Here is a 15,831-nt window from a genome sequence, read left to right on the forward strand (position 1 = left end):
CTAAAGAGAAAGCTAGAAGGATTGCCATCAAAAGTTATTTCTAGAGGGACGCCTGGGTGGCTCAGTTGGTTAAACATCTGACTTCAGCTCAGGTCATGATCTCACAGTTTGTGAGATTTCAAGCCCTGTTGGGCTCTGTGCTGCCTGGAGCCCACCTTGAGTTCTGTGTCTCTACCTCCCTCTCTGCCCCTCCCCTGCCCCTGCTCACGCTCTGTCTCTCTCTCTCTCTCTCTCAAAAATAAATAAATATTTAAAAAAAATTTTTTTTAAAAGCTATTTCTGGATGTGAGATCTGATTTATTGCCTCCTTTTATTGTCCTTTTCAGTACTTCCCATTTTACATATTAAAATAATTATTTATATAATTAGTACCTATCATTTTTTATGCAAACTGTAGAGTCATTACTCTCTAAAAGATATTTTTCCAATTTATACAGTTACCATTAATGTGTAAGTTTTATGGGGCGCCTGGGTGGCTCAGTCGGTTAAGCGTCCGACTTCGGCTCAGGTCATGATCTCGCGGTTTGTGAGTTCGAGCCCCGCATTGGGCTCTGTGCTAACAGCTCAGAGCCTGGAGCCTGCTTCAGATTCCATGTCTCCTCCTATCTCTGTCCCTTCCATTTTCATGCTCTGTCTCTCAAATAAATAAACGTTAAAAAAAATTTTTTTTAAATGTGTAAGTTTTACCACAACTTGGCTAATACTGGTAGATACACATTTTCAGATGTCTATAACTGAGGTGGTTAAACACCTCAAATATGAAATGTAAACCCCTGGGGTGCTAATGACCTGTTTTGTTTCTTTGAATCCAGGGAGCATCTATGATTTTTATTTCCTCAAGGAAGGTAGTGGACATTGGTACACATGGACAGAGTATATTACTAAAGAAGAGGAAAATATCCCAGCTAATGCCAAGGTAAAAGAGAGGTATTTGTCATGGAACTTTGGTTTCTAAAATGACCTGAACTTTCTCCAAGGTGGAGGAATTAACGTCAACTCTTTATTAGCATTTTTAAGAACTTTCTTTAGAAAAAGTTTCAAACATGAGCTGGATCAGCCTTCAAAAGCTTGGACTTTAGAATTAGAGGCACAGATTCCTTACTCGGCCCTCACACTCTCTGCCTCAGTTTACTCAGCTACACAATAGCAAAAAAAATACTTGAAGGATGTTCAAGAGAATTGAAGGTAATATACCTGAACACGTGGCACACATCATGTGCTAGATCCATGTTGATTGCTATTTTAATTATTATCATTGTCATGTGGTCAGTTATCAATGCTGGGCAGTCATCAGTCCAATGCTGGGCGGTCATCAGTCTTACCTCTCAGACATCTCAGCCAAAAAGGATCATTGTCTTTTTTTCAAAATTCCCAGAGAAAGATTTCCTTGATCAGAATTCTCAGAAAAACAAGTCTAGCTGTTTTTCTCAGCTCCAACTTCTCCTTGTAGAAAATTTGCCTCTATTAGTAGTTTCTAGTGAACATACTTTACCTTTCTGGGGGTGGTTGCAGATCATTCAGGCCCCAGATGGAGTAGTGGACAATGTATAGAAAAGTGGGAATATTGACAGTCAAGTCAGGCAGCCAGCAGGGTGACAGCTGCTCCTGAAGATGGTGTGATAAGCAGAGGTGGATGTGTGCTGAATTTTGGGCACACTCTGGGGGCTGAGTGTTGTGCAGAAGCCCTGAGCATGGAGGTCCAAAACTTGAATTCTCCTTAAAGAGCTTAGTCACCTGAACCTCCAGGGGGGGTTGAAATCACACTGAATTCATACAAATAAGAGAGTCCTATGCAGAGAAGATTTTAAGTTGTGCTGAAAAATTTCCCCTTGTCAAAGTGTTGTGGTCTTTGAAAATAAAAATCTCTGAAACCCAACTTGCTTTAAATTCCATCTTGATAGAAAAATAAGCATTTTTCACCTGGCCCTGTATTCAGCACCACTTACTGGCCACATGACTTTGGACAAATGAGCCAGTAATCTTCCAACCTCAGAGGGTTACTGGGAAAACTGCAGGGGATAATATAGGCAAAGCCTCCTAAGCTCAACACCTATTAATGCTCTTCCTCTATACTTCAATTCCCTTGCCTTGTCCCTTTTCCTTTGAGCAAATTACTTATCAAAAGAAGCCCAGCCTTTTTCTGCCGATATTTACAGGGCTGCCTTGTTGCACAGACTCACTTGGTGCCATTGGCATTGTGGTCTAGCTTTGCTTTAGTGGCACCACTTACATAAAACACAGTAGGAATGGTACTTTCTGGAGTTGTGCAACACACTGGCTCCATGTTCACTAGCCCCTTCCAGCCTAAACATAAGGAGATGTCAGCATATGATATACATCTTCCAGTCCCTTCCTCTGTCCCCATGGAAGGACCAAATGTGACCAAATGGCCAATGACAGTGTTCAGGCTCAAAGAAGCCAAGCTAAGGTAAGGTATTCTACTCAAAGTAATAGGGAGTCCATGACTCCAAACCAAGCCCTTAGAGTCCAGTTGGGGTTTGAAAACCAGGAAGAGTGTTGTAATCCCCATATTGGAAAAAGGGTTAAGTAGGGGTGGGTCCTAGAACCAAGGATCCAAGTGTTGGAAAAAGGCAGAACAGGAGTGAGTGCAGGGAAGGGGGCTAAGTGTCACAACCCACCCTCCTGAGCCAAGCAGTATGGAAGATGACATATGGGAGGTGGACCTTCCTTGCCTGGGGCAAGGCAGACAGGTTGGTTCAGAGCAATGATCTCAGAGGGCAACAACTATAAACTGATCATTAATGTAATTGGTGTTTATTCCTTGATAGTTCAGTGGTTAAGAATATAGACTTTGGAATCAGACAAGCTAGAATTCAAGTCCTTGTATTTCTACTTACTTGTTGTATTACTTGCGCAAGTTGCCCAAGTTGGACCTTGGGCAAGGTCCAAAAAGGTCTGGACCTCAGTTTCCTCACCTACAAAACAGTGCCAATAATGCCCATTTTGACATGTATGATCTCATTTTAATCCTCAAAGCATGTCAGTGAACTGGATGCCATTATTATCGCATTTAAAAGGTGAAGAAACAGAGGCCCTTGGCGAGGTTCAATACTCACTTGAAGTCATAAAGGTAGTAAGGGATGGAGCTGAATGGATAGTAAGTATCCTGAATGCCAAACCCAGCATCTTTGGCCCAGTAATAAGACTGTTTCATATCTTTGCGGTACAGGTCTCAGAACTCATCATCTCCACAATGGAGACAGCCAGGCAGTCTTTCTTCTTGAAAACATACCTGGACCATGAAATTCCAGTGCTATTTGTGGGGCCCACAGGCACTGGCAAATCAGCCATTACCAACAATTTCCTTCTCCACCTTCCCAAAAGCACCTACCTGCCCAACTGCATCAATTTCTCTGCCAGAACCTCAGCCAGTCAAACTCAAGATATCATCATGTCCAAGCTGGATCGACGGCGGAAGGGTCTTTTTGGGCCTCCCATAGGGAAGAAAGCAGTGGTATTTGTGGGTAAGGCATTGGCCTGAATCTAAACAACCAGATGCTTCTGTGCTGCAGCAAACCAGAACTTCCCTTTGTAGGGCCAATGTACAATTCTTTTACTCTCTCTGAGACATAATATATTTCTGGTTAATGTAGTGTTCCTTCCCTCCCTTTTTCTTCTCCATCCTTCTTTCTGTCCTTCCTTCCCTCCTTCCTCCCATTTTTATCCCTCCCCCTTCCCTCCCACTCTCCCATGTTTAATTTTGACTTTCCTTTCCTTCTTTCATTACCAAGTATTTGTTGATTAAGTGCTATATGTCATATCTTCAGTAAGTAAGTTGTAGTCCAGGCCTTTTTGCCCTGAGGTAACTTCCAAGTTTCTCTTGAGAGGAAGATGAGCCTTTGGATCAAGCAAGGTTACCTTGTAGTGAGAATTCGTTCCAGAAGGGTATTTACCCTCTTGGATCTCCAAAAGCAACACTCACTTTGTGATAAACTCCTTATTCCATTTTTTTTTTGTCAGATAAATGTTATCAGTAAATGAAGAAACCTAATATTTGCTAAATAAGTATTTTGAAATAAGCACATTGAATATCCCCAGGATTTTACCTGTTTACAAAGCACTTCCTCATTTATTTCATTTGAGCCTATTATCCCTTTGAGGTTATTAACCATCATTATCATTTTACCAGTGAAATTGAGGCTCCAGAAGGTTAAATTCTCTGTCAGACATCTAGAAAATTCTGGAGCCATAACCCAAATCCAGATTTCTTGGTGCCAAATACATGATATTTTTCACTATCTTACTGCTAACTCATAGGGTTTTCATTTAGTAAAAGTAATGCCCTAGTCGTCTGGGTTATCTCATATCCTGTCCTTAAAATTCATGTATTGATAGTGAATATTGCATGTATTTATATCCTTACCCACTAACATTACCTTCTTAAAGGCAGAGATCCAATTTTGTTTTGTTTTCTTTTTCTTTTCTTCCTTTCCCCTTTCCTCCAGACTGTTCCCTCTTCCTATCTTTATGGTATATACAGAAACATTTTTTTAAATGTCTTAATGCTAGTTTATTTTTGAGAGAGAGACAGAGAGTAAGTGGGGGAGGGGCAGAAGGAGAGGGAGACACAGAATCCGAGGCAGGCTCCAGGCTCTAAGCTGTCAGCACAGAGCCGGATGTGGGGCTTGAACCCACAGACTGCAAGATTATGACCTGAACCGAAGTCCAACACTTAACTGACTGAGCCACCCAGACCCTCCTATCCGGAAACAATTTAAGCTTTGCAGCAAACAGATCTAGGTTCAAATCTCACTTTCTAACCCTAGGCATATTGTGACTTAACTTTTGTGACCCTCAGGTCCTCACCTCTAACATAAAGGTAATACTATCTTCCTTATAAAGTCATCATTTGGATTAGGTGAGATAGTGTGTATAAAACTACTAAAATGTTATGTGACATAAACTGGGCATTCAGTTAGTGTTCGTTAGAGAAAAATTAAAAGGCTTTCATTCTATTGAGTGTCTTCTATGTGCAGTGACTAGGTCACACAATATGCTTTTGAGGAAAATCAACCCCTGCCCTTGAGAAAGTCACTATCTTTTCTTGCCATTTTGGTTTTGCTCCTCAAAAACCCTTGCTTAAAACCTTTCTCCCACTGAGGTTCAATTGTTACCTGCCAGTAAAATTATACACACTGTTGGCTGGGAGTATGATTGTCTTCCTCACCATCATATCCCCAGAAATTAACAGTGTCTAACACATAGTAGACATTCAATATAGTGTGGTTGATGGAATGGGGAAAAAATTAAATGCCTGTTTGTTGATGCCAATCCATGCATCCTTAATGTCACAATGGGCAGAGATCTCAATGAGTCAGGAGAGCCCAGAAATTTTCTTCCCATATGGTCAGTATGTCCACTGGCTGAGCTCTTCCTGGAGTGGAGAGGGGACAACTAGTGGAGAGGGGACTCCTCTCCCATGGAGGGAATAGTTATCTGTTGTCTCCCCTAGACTTAGAATGTGTGGCTTCTTTCCCCAGATGACCTTAACATGCCAGCCAAAGAAGTGTATGGGGCCCAGCCCCCCATTGAGCTCTTGAGGCAGTGGATTGACCATGGTTACTGGTTTGACAAGAAGGACACAAACAGGCTGGACTTCGTGGATATGCTGCTTGTGACTGCCATGGGCCCCCCTGGGGGAGGAAGGAATGACATTACTGGTACGTGACAAAGAAACTTCATTCCTCTTCATCCTCCAGCAGAACCAGACCACCTTCATGGATGGAGAGTTGGTACAGGACACTCTGTCCTGATGGAAGGTAGAGAAAAGTATGTTTAGGCTATAGCCAGAGGGGGTTGGGCTAGCTCCAGGGAGTGGAATTTGAAGTCTTCATGTTGGAAGTTGTGTGAAATAGGACATGAATGTGGAAAGAGAATGTGAAAGTCTTTGGCTAGGCCCTGGAGAAACAGAGAGTCTCCTGTGAAAAGGAGAGTTCAGTGTGGCCAGCATGGGTGCCAGGAGGGAGACTAGATCAGAGGTTCAACCAGGGGTGGTAAAAGATTCACCTGTTGTGTTTGTTACAATTATTCAGATTGCCGGAGATAGAACAACTAACCCAAAGTGGCCTAAGCAAAATAATAATAAACAAACAAACAAAACAAGTAAGAGTTCCTCCCATCATCCAACAGTTTAGGAATACATTTTGCTTCTGGTGTAACTGGATTCATCAAGGATCTGCATTTAATTCTGAGCTACATCCTTGCTTAAGAATCTTAATACCATTTCCAGACTTAAGATTCTTTGACCTTGCTCTCCCCTCTGGCATTTAGCTTTCTCATCTGTAAAATTTTCCATAAGGAAAATGGACAGGATAATCGTATTTGGCACATTGTGTACCTAAGAATACAGACTCAAAAATGACCACTACCAAGACATGCACTAGTAAAATTGCTGGACTTTATAAAAAAGGAAAAATTCTTTTGGACATCTAGGCACAAAAGAGCACGTGACTTAAAAGAAAAATAAAATTAGATCATCTTAAAACTATTCTACCACAATGCTTTATGCCACAAGAAAATGAAATAACATTTTTAAGATACTCAAGGAAATAAAATGAGAGGCAAGGATTTTATAGCCAGCAAAGCTGACCTTGACATATAAAAGGAAAACTGTTATCAGCATGCAAGAACTCAGACTTATTTCCACAGGCACTTTCTTGGGAACCTACTAGAAAATGAGTTTCACACGATCAAAATGACTGAAAATAAATAGATATCACAACTGGTCATAAGCTTTAAATATATGGTTATTTGTTGGACTAAGACTACATGGGAGAGATTATAATATGTAAAGGCTGTAACACCCAGTGTTGTAGACACAGAACAATTGAAAATGGAGGGGGGATGAGAATAACAAATACAAAAAGTTTCAAATCGTTTTCAGTTATCATAATTGGTAGTGAGTATATTCTTATTCTGAGAGACTTGCATAGAGTAGGATTATACAAATGAGTTATTGTGGAATTTTCTATTTTATTTTTTTAAGTAAATTTATTTTCTTTGAGAGAGAGAGAGCACAAGCAAGGGAGGAGCAGAGAGAAGGAGAGACAGAATCCCAAGCAGGCTCCATGTAATCAGCACAGAGCCCAAGGTGGGGCTCAAACTCACGAACTGTGAGATCATGACCTGAGCCAAGATCAAGAGTTGGATGCTTAACGAACTGTGCTGCCCAGGCACCCAGGAATTTTTTATTTCTACTGACCCTTGTGTCCTTGAGAATCAGAAGTGTCAGTATGAAATACCAAGATGTAATATAGATGAAATTAAGTGAAAACCCTGTAGTTCTAAATTAGAAATATCAGTAGTAATAACTCATGATGTCCCTTGATGTACTAGGTCTAGGAAATAATAGCCAACTCGCTAACAATGAGCGTGCCTACCACCCAGATTGTTTTGAAATCCAACTTCCTGCTGAAAGAAACCAGAGCTTCTTGAGAAATGGCTGATTGCATATCTGGGGCAGAAAATACAAAATGAGCTTGTAACTTCTTGATATACCAGATAATGAGAAAGCTCTCAGTTTAAACGGTCATGTCAAAAGGACTCAGTTGTCAACATAAGCAGGCTCTCACTGGCCAAAGATGGGAAAATTTGAGCTTCAACAATGATAGCAATTTTAATGGATTGAAATTTATCAAAATATATTTAAATCCACAAGTCTATAATAAAAATGATAATTGGCCATTTTCATGGGATGGTAAGGAACCAATTTATTATCTTAAAAACTGATAAATAAATGGAAGTAATCAAACATTTATCTTGACTTTCTTATATGAAATGTACCACAGTGTGAGCAAATCCTAGATGAGGGAAGTATCTCTTTACAAAAATATTCCAACTAATAAATGAAAAAGAAATGATAGAATCAGAGTATCACCATTTTACAATCCCCAATAAATTAATAGATCTAGCCAATTGAGCATCAGTAGCTACCATCATCACAAAAGGAGAGACATCATGTCTCTGATGAAAGCATATACCACCACCTACCATCTGGTCAGAGATGTAATCTGAATCTGATCAAGTCTCTGGATCCAGCTGCAAATTAGTATGAAATACAAAGGACAGAGGAACAGAATTAACTCACCATGAGTATACAGTCAGCAAAATCCTGACTGTGAAGCTACACATCAAACAGCCCTCATACTCATCTGGCAAAAGATGAAAGAAATATAAGGGGAATCTATGGATTAAAAGAGATTTATCAGACATAATCAAGTTTTTTTTTTTTAATTGGGAAGATTAAACTGTGCTGTGTAGAAATGAACACTTGGGTGATAAAAGACATAAATCAAGACAGCAAAGCAAATTACTATAAAAGTCAAGATAGTAATCTTTGGAAAGAGACAGAAAGCTAAGATTGAGATGGGATATGCAGAGGGGCACCTGTGGAAGGTAAGCAAAGCTTTGTTTTTTGACTTGGATGGTAGATGTATGAGTATTGATCTTATGATGATCCACTAAACTTTATATTTGTTTTTGTATGGTTTTCTGTATCTGTGTTTTATTTTGTATAATCAAATGCTTTTTTAAAAAAGACATGCAGGCAAATTTAGAGAAATGAAAAATAGGCTATTCATTGCCAAGGACTCCAAGGAAATGGGGAGTGACTGCTAATGGTTACAAGATTTCTTTTTGAGGTGATTAAAATGTTCTGAAATTGATTGTGGTATTGGTTGCACAACTATAATACTAAGAAATGATTGAATTGTATACGTAGTTGAATTGGATAGTATGTAAATTATATCTCAATAAAGCTGATATATAGACATAAATATATAGATATCTAACATTAGACAGGCATAATATAGATAGATATGTAAGGATACCACATTGATAGTGGTTAATTGGGGAAAGAATGGAGGTAAGCCAAAGATGATGCTCACTTTCTATAAAACTATTTCTGAATTGACTATTTTACAATGATCACATGTTGCCTTCACTTTTAAAAGCAACCGTGAACATTAGTGCTGTTAATAGAATTTCTGCAATCATGGAGATGTTCTGCATTTGCATTGTGCAATACAACAGCCACTAGCCACATGTTAGAAATGTGGCTAGTGAGGCTAAGGAAATTATTTTTTAATGTTATTTAATATTAATATTAATTAAGTTTAAATAGCCACACGTGGTTAGAGGTTACCATATTGGACAACACAGCTCTAGAACATGAAGTCAGAAGAAAACCTACTCTTCCATATCCCAGGATCACAAGGCCCAGGAGGTAGGTGTGAGTCTGTGTGTTTTCCAGGACGATTCACTCGCCATCTGAATATTGTTTCCATCAACGCCTTTGAGGATGACATTTTAACCAAGATTTTCAGTTCAATTGCTGACTGGCACTTTGGGAAAGGGTTTGACGTGATGTTCTTAAGGTAAGAGATTCCTGTGTCTTCCACAATATTGGCCTGGGATCTTCAGTTTTAGCCCCTCTTTGATGGATTTGCCTTCCCCTTCCTCCTAAGGTATGGAAAGATGCTGGTACAAGCTACTATGACAATTTATAAAGCTGCGGTGGAGAATTTCTTGCCAACTCCCTCTAAGTCACATTACGTCTTTAACCTGCGGGACTTTTCACGGGTTATCCAAGGGGTACTGCTCTGCCCTCACACCCACCTGCAGGTCAGACACTATCATTTCTCTTATCCAGTTCATTCAGCAATATCCTTGGCTACATGGAATCAGTAGTGATAATAGTAATTGCTAACTTTTATTAAGCTTTTATTTATGCTAGGCATTGTGCTAAGTATCTTATAAGCATTATCTTGTTTAATATTCAGTCAACCCCAGGATTTAGAAACTAAGAACTACCACCTCAGGTACCACTCAAATAATTAACTCTGGATTTTCAGGATATAGAAAAATTTATCCGGCTTTGGATTCATGAGGTTTATCGAGTCTTCTATGACCGTCTGATTGACGATGAGGACAGACAGGTCTTCTTCAACATGGTGAAGGAAACCACATCCAACTGCTTCAAGCAGACTGTGGAGAAGGTAAGCCAGACCCTCTGAGCATTTGGCCTCAGAAATGGCCCCAAATATTTGACTATGTTAGTCTCAGATTTCAGGTTTCCTTCCTCATGAAGACTCAGCTCTGCTCTCTGAATCTCAGGTGATGGGATTGAGTCAACTAGTCACCTGATTTGGTGATATTATATTTGGCCCAATTTTGCTTCACTTCCCTGATAACATATACGTTTGGATCCATTCAAAGTGGTTTATGATCTGATGTAATTGTTTATAATTAACTTAAAATACATTTTTAAGGTTAATTAATTTGTGAGTTGAGAAATGAACCGTGAAATTTTTATGGTTTGATCAACATCCTACTTGATCTTCAGGTAGAAGACTATCATAGTTTCCCATTTGTAAATATTTTCTCTTTTCCCTTTTGATGTAAGAAAAGTTGTTTTTAAGCCTATGTGTTTACATAGTCTAGTTTTAGCTCTATTTTTAAGAAGCTGTGATTTCTCCACAGAAAAATTGTGAGTGTTTCATGTTGTATCTAGAGGCCAAGTGCTGTACCACTGTCAGGTTCTAATATCAGGAAGAGAAAGCACCTAGAACATTCCCACTCTAGCCACAGAGTGGGGATCAGGGGTAGCACCTGTACCTCTCTTTGGTGAAGGAGCAAGTTTATTGAAAAAATGGTGCCATCCTTCAACTACCACTGGGATCTCACAATCTGACCACCAACATTTTAGCCATTTGGCAAACAGATTGACTCTCACTTTCATGCTTTTTTCTCTAATGTCCTTTCATTAAAGTCTTTACAACCAGCAGATCCATCTATTATGTTTTTAAAAAACTATTAAAGAATGCTGACTTTGGAGAATATGCTCAGAGGAACCACTCATATCTCTTGTTCCCTCCCTCTGTACCTCACACCGTCATCTTGGTTGGGCCACTGGCTGAATGCCTGGCTGAGATTTACCTTTCCCACAGGTCCTCATTCACCTGTCACCCACTGGAAAGATTGTTGATGATAATATCCGTAGCCTCTTCTTTGGAGATTTCTTTAAGCCAGAAAGTGACCCAAAAATCTATGATGAGATCACTGACTTGAAACAGCTCACGGTGGTCATGGAGTACTACCTAGAAGAGTTCAACAACATCAGCAAGGCCCCCATGTCCTTGGTCATGTTCAGGTTTGCCATTGAGCACATCTCCAGGATCTGTAGGGTCCTGAAACAGGACAAAGGCCACTTGCTTCTGGTGGGCATTGGGGGCAGTGGGAGGCAGAGTGCCAGCAAACTGTCCACATTCATGAACTCATACGAGCTTTATCAGATCGAGATCACCAAGAACTACTCAACCCACGACTGGCGGGAGGATCTGAAGAAGATCATGCTGCAGGTCGGAGTGGCCACCAAAAGTACCGTATTCCTCTTTGCCGATAACCAGATCAAGGATGAATCATTCGTCGAGGACATCAACATGCTTCTGAACACAGGAGATGTGCCCAACATCTTCCCGGCTGATGAAAAGGCTGACCTTGTAGAGAAGATGCAAATGGCAGCTAGGACAGAAGGCGAGAAGATCGAAGTCACTCCTCTTTCGCTGTATAACTTCTTTATTGAGAGGGTGAAAAAGAACCTTCACATTGTCCTTGGTAAGAAGAAGTAAACTCACTTTGCCCTTTTCCTCGGGGTGTTTCAGGGTCTCCTGTGCCTAAATTTGGTCCTCTTACAGTGGTCTGAGGATTGATCCAGCCATGGCACTCACCCAGGGCTTTATGGCTGAATTTCTGTGGAAACTTACCCTTCCTTGAACAACTATTTTAAACCTGTTTCACTCTTCTCAATTCTCTGAATTCTTCTCTGAACCTTTTCCTTCCTTTTAGTGCATTACCCTGGTGGCCTCACATCTGGAGTTCTCTCTGTGAATGACATCCCCAATCTATCCAGAAACTGAGGCATTCTATTTAATACTTAACTGAGGCATTCTATTTAATACTTTTCTCTCGCGTTACCATGTCCTGTCAATTTTTACCTCCTTGGTCTCTCTCATATCCACCCATTTATCTCCATCTCCACTACGTTTGCACTAGCTAAACTGCCAGCATCTTGCCCAGCCTCATCTCTGCAACCTTCTAACTATTCTATGTGCACTCTTGTCCATTCCAAACCTTTCTATTCCACTGACCCAGAATGGGTTTTTTCCCATGTGCTGCAAATATGAACATTGTGTACACACACACACACACACACACACACACACACACACATACACACACACATTAAAACACTTAAAATGCTTTCTATCAGGATAAACACCAAAATTCCTAATCTATGGATTTATAAGGCCACCTGCCATACTGTCCCCTGTATCCTTTCCACTCTCCTCTCAAACCAAGCTCCCCCTTCTGTCTCTGTTCTTCACCTACAATGACCTCCTCACACTTCCCACCTGTGCATCATGCTTCCTCCTACCACACTGAAACCAAATAAAAAATGAATGGAATTTATCCAAAATTTGTGCTTGGGTGGAGATGGGGTCAGAAACAAGCCGATGGCCCCACTCAACTTCCGTAAATAACTGTGTATGGGTCATCCATGATTCCCTTATATCTGAGTCAGCACAAATAGAGAAAGAGGATCAAAGGGCATAAACCATGCTGGCTAAGTGATGCAAAAGATCTGGAAAGGAGAACAATACGTATGGGAGGCCAGTCAGAAGTCTATTATAATATACTAAATTCCCATCACAAAGTTGCATGGAAGTATCCGATGATTCTGCGGTGCTTCTCAGGCACTCATTGTGACTATTCCCATTATACCCCTGGAGTACCAACAGGAAACCAACCCCTTACCCACCAGAATCCTTGGAAAAACCTGCCTGCCTCTTTGCCTTGGAGGAAGGAAACTAACCAAGTCTGCTTTTCATTAGCCATGAGCCCAATTGGGGACGCCTTCCGGAACCGCCTGCGGATGTTCCCTTCACTGATCAATTGTTGTACGATTGATTGGTTCCAGTCCTGGCCCACAGATGCCCTGGAGTTGGTAGCCAACAAATTTCTGGAAGATGTGGAGCTTGATGACAATATTCGGATAGAGTAAGCATTAGCTGCATTTTAGTACCCCAACCAAATATTCCAAATTGAAAATCCAGATATTGGCTGTATTGTTACTATTGTTTTATGATTTCTTGATTTATATATAGAAAATCCCATTTAGGGGCCCCTGTGTGGCTCAGTTGGCTGGGCATCCAACTCTTGAATTTGACTTAGGTTATGATCCCAGGGTTGTAGGATTGAGCCCTACTTTGGGCTCCATGCTGAGCGTGGAGCCTGCTTAAGATTCTCTCTCTCTCCCTCTCCCCTACTCTTTCTCCCTCTCTCTCTAAAAATTAAAAACTAAAAAAAAGATTTAAAAAGAGAAAATCACATTTATTTAGATATTTAATAAAACACCTTTGCTGAAAAAGAATGAAATTTCATTGTTCAGAATTGTCCTGGGGATGCACTGTTGTCATAGCTATGAGAACCTTGCTCTAATAATATAGCTATTTCAATCATTTTAGAGCATGCATTCTCGGTAGGGATGACATTGCTACCAAGGGGATGAAAACCAGTTGTTTTGAGAGTGAAAAAAAACTTACTCTTTTATGTATAAAGCACAGATATACAAAAAACAACCCCAAAATGCCCTTAATTTTGGCTAGAGTAAGGGAAGAGATGAGAATGTTGTCCACCTGGGTGCCCCATATGAAGGCAGTAGTCACATTATCTGCCTTGTCTGACTCTATATCCTTAGTGCCTAGCAGGTTCCTGGTACATAGTAATTCAATGGCTATTTAGTAAATGAATGAATGGAAAATGAAAAAGTAGGTAGGGGTCAGAGTATTGATGCCTATAAATTCCTCCTTAAGAACTTTGAACTTTATTCTCTAGGCCACAAGACCCTTAACTTGGGTCCATGGGCTCAGGGATAGAATTCAGAGGGTCAGTTAATGTGAATGGAGAAAAATTATATGTTCATTTTCATTGACATCCAACTGGTATTTTGCATTTCCTTAAATGATGAATGTAGGCAGTAAACCCCAGTAGGATTAGCAGGACTTGTTACCAATCGGAGTCCCAGTTGTGTGTGTGTGTTTTAAATAACACATTCAGTCTTTACAGATGCATTAGTGTATCATTTCCTTCAAAGTTGTGGTAGTTTTCAGACCTGTTGCCTCATCTTATTATTTAATGCAGAGTCAGCAAGCCATGATCCACTGACCAAGTCCAGTCTACAGCCTGTTTTTATAAATCAAGTTTTGTTGGAACTCAGCCATGCCATTTTTTTCCCCACACAACAGCAGCAGAGTTGAGTAGTTACCACTACTCAACCATGTGACCCGTTGATTTTTACTATTTGGCCCTTTCCAGAAAAAGTTTGCTGACCACTGATATATCGCAAATTTGTTTTTTAAAATATTTTGAAAATGGGGGCGTCTGGGTGGCTCAATTGGTTAAATGTCTGACTTCGGCTCAGGTCATGATCTCATGGTTTGTGAGTTTGAGCCCCGCATCAGGCTCTGTGCTGACAGCTCAGAGCCTGGAGCCTGCTTCTGATTCTGTGTCTCCCTCTCTTTCTGCCCCTACCCCACTCATGCTCTGTCTCTCTCTCTCAAAACTGAAAAACGGTAAAAAAAAAAAATCAATATTTTGAAAATGATTTCAACATAATTGGTTCCTTTTGTAATTTTATGTATTTTTTTATGATTTTGAGACTATCATTCTGCAAAATCCAGAGGCTTCACCAGACTACCTAAGATTAAGAACTCTTACTCAAAGCCCTGGTGATTCCCCAAAGTGACCAGAAATAGAAATTACTTGCTCGAAAATCATTCTAGTAGGAATATATATCTCTCCAAACCTTCTTGCAGCTCTGTTGGCCTGTCTCTGAGAATTTGGGACTCTAGCAGGCGAAAGTCAGTGTGTACCTTCTCACATCCTCACATCTGTAGCCAAAGCTGTGGTAGGTCTCTCTAGAGGACGTTGGGCCTGCCTAACCATCCTCGTGTCCTTGGTAGGGTCATCTCCATGTGCAAATATTTCCAGGAAAGTGTGAAGGACCTGTCACTTGATTACTATAACACACTTCGCAGACACAACTATGTCACCCCCACTTCCTACCTCGAACTGATCCTAACCTTCAAGACGCTCCTGAATACCAAGAGACACGAGGTTGAGATGATGAGGAACCGTTACCTGACAGGTCTGCAGAAACTAGAATTTGCATCTTCACAGGTGAGCACTGCCAAAGTAGAAGAGAGACAAAGAGGTCCAGGCTTAGGTGGGTACAGTGAGGCACTTGTTCAGGTGCAGAATTCAGGAGGTCACTACATAAGGACAGCATCTGCACCTCTTCTTGTAGAGCTTTACCTTGCTTGCCTCAGCCTAAACCCAGCCCTCGGAGATTCTGTCTTTCTTTAAGATCTTGATATCTTGTTCATCATGGATGAACCCTGAATGCATTATTTCACCCCTTGGAGCCTCAGTTTGATCTGAGGGGGGATAATAGTTTTCACATCATAGGGCTATTACAAAGGTTAAATGGGCTAACACAAGTGCAGCTCATAGCAAAATACCTGGCATATGAATTAGTAATTAATTTGTGCTTGGAGCCACTTGAAAAACCATCTAAAATGAGAGCTATATAAATGGATGGATTTTCAGCACCAATAAAGAACTGAGCTAATTGAGGTTCGCAGTAGGTTGACCTGCCACTGAGTACAGCAAACCCACTAGCACTACGACACAAGGATGGGGGAGAACAGCAGAGGTGGCCTCCCTCGTTCTGTTCCTGGGGGTCCCTGGCTC

At 40.7% G+C, this 15,831-nt stretch overlaps 1 protein-coding gene across 6 annotated transcripts in view; it reads left to right on the forward strand.

Annotated features, from left to right (window-relative positions):
* Nucleotides 1-15,831, forward strand: part of DNAH3 (dynein axonemal heavy chain 3) — a 169,477-nt gene that overhangs the window by 117,480 nt on the left and 36,166 nt on the right. For all 6 annotated transcript variants that reach the window (XM_045048191.1, XM_019820825.3, XM_045048190.1 and 3 more), the window contains 9 exons: nt 813-916; nt 3,191-3,485; nt 5,502-5,681; nt 9,272-9,395; nt 9,486-9,642; nt 9,873-10,016; nt 10,968-11,634; nt 12,912-13,077; nt 15,042-15,258. In XM_045048191.1, coding sequence (XP_044904126.1) covers nt 813-916; nt 3,191-3,485; nt 5,502-5,681; nt 9,272-9,395; nt 9,486-9,642; nt 9,873-10,016; nt 10,968-11,634; nt 12,912-13,077; nt 15,042-15,258 — 2,054 coding nt within the window. The remainder of the gene's footprint in view (nt 1-812; nt 917-3,190; nt 3,486-5,501; nt 5,682-9,271; nt 9,396-9,485; nt 9,643-9,872; nt 10,017-10,967; nt 11,635-12,911; nt 13,078-15,041; nt 15,259-15,831) is intronic.

This window comes from Felis catus, chromosome E3, assembly GCF_018350175.1.
Source record: "Felis catus isolate Fca126 chromosome E3, F.catus_Fca126_mat1.0, whole genome shotgun sequence".
NCBI classification, from domain to species: domain Eukaryota; kingdom Metazoa; phylum Chordata; class Mammalia; order Carnivora; family Felidae; genus Felis; species Felis catus.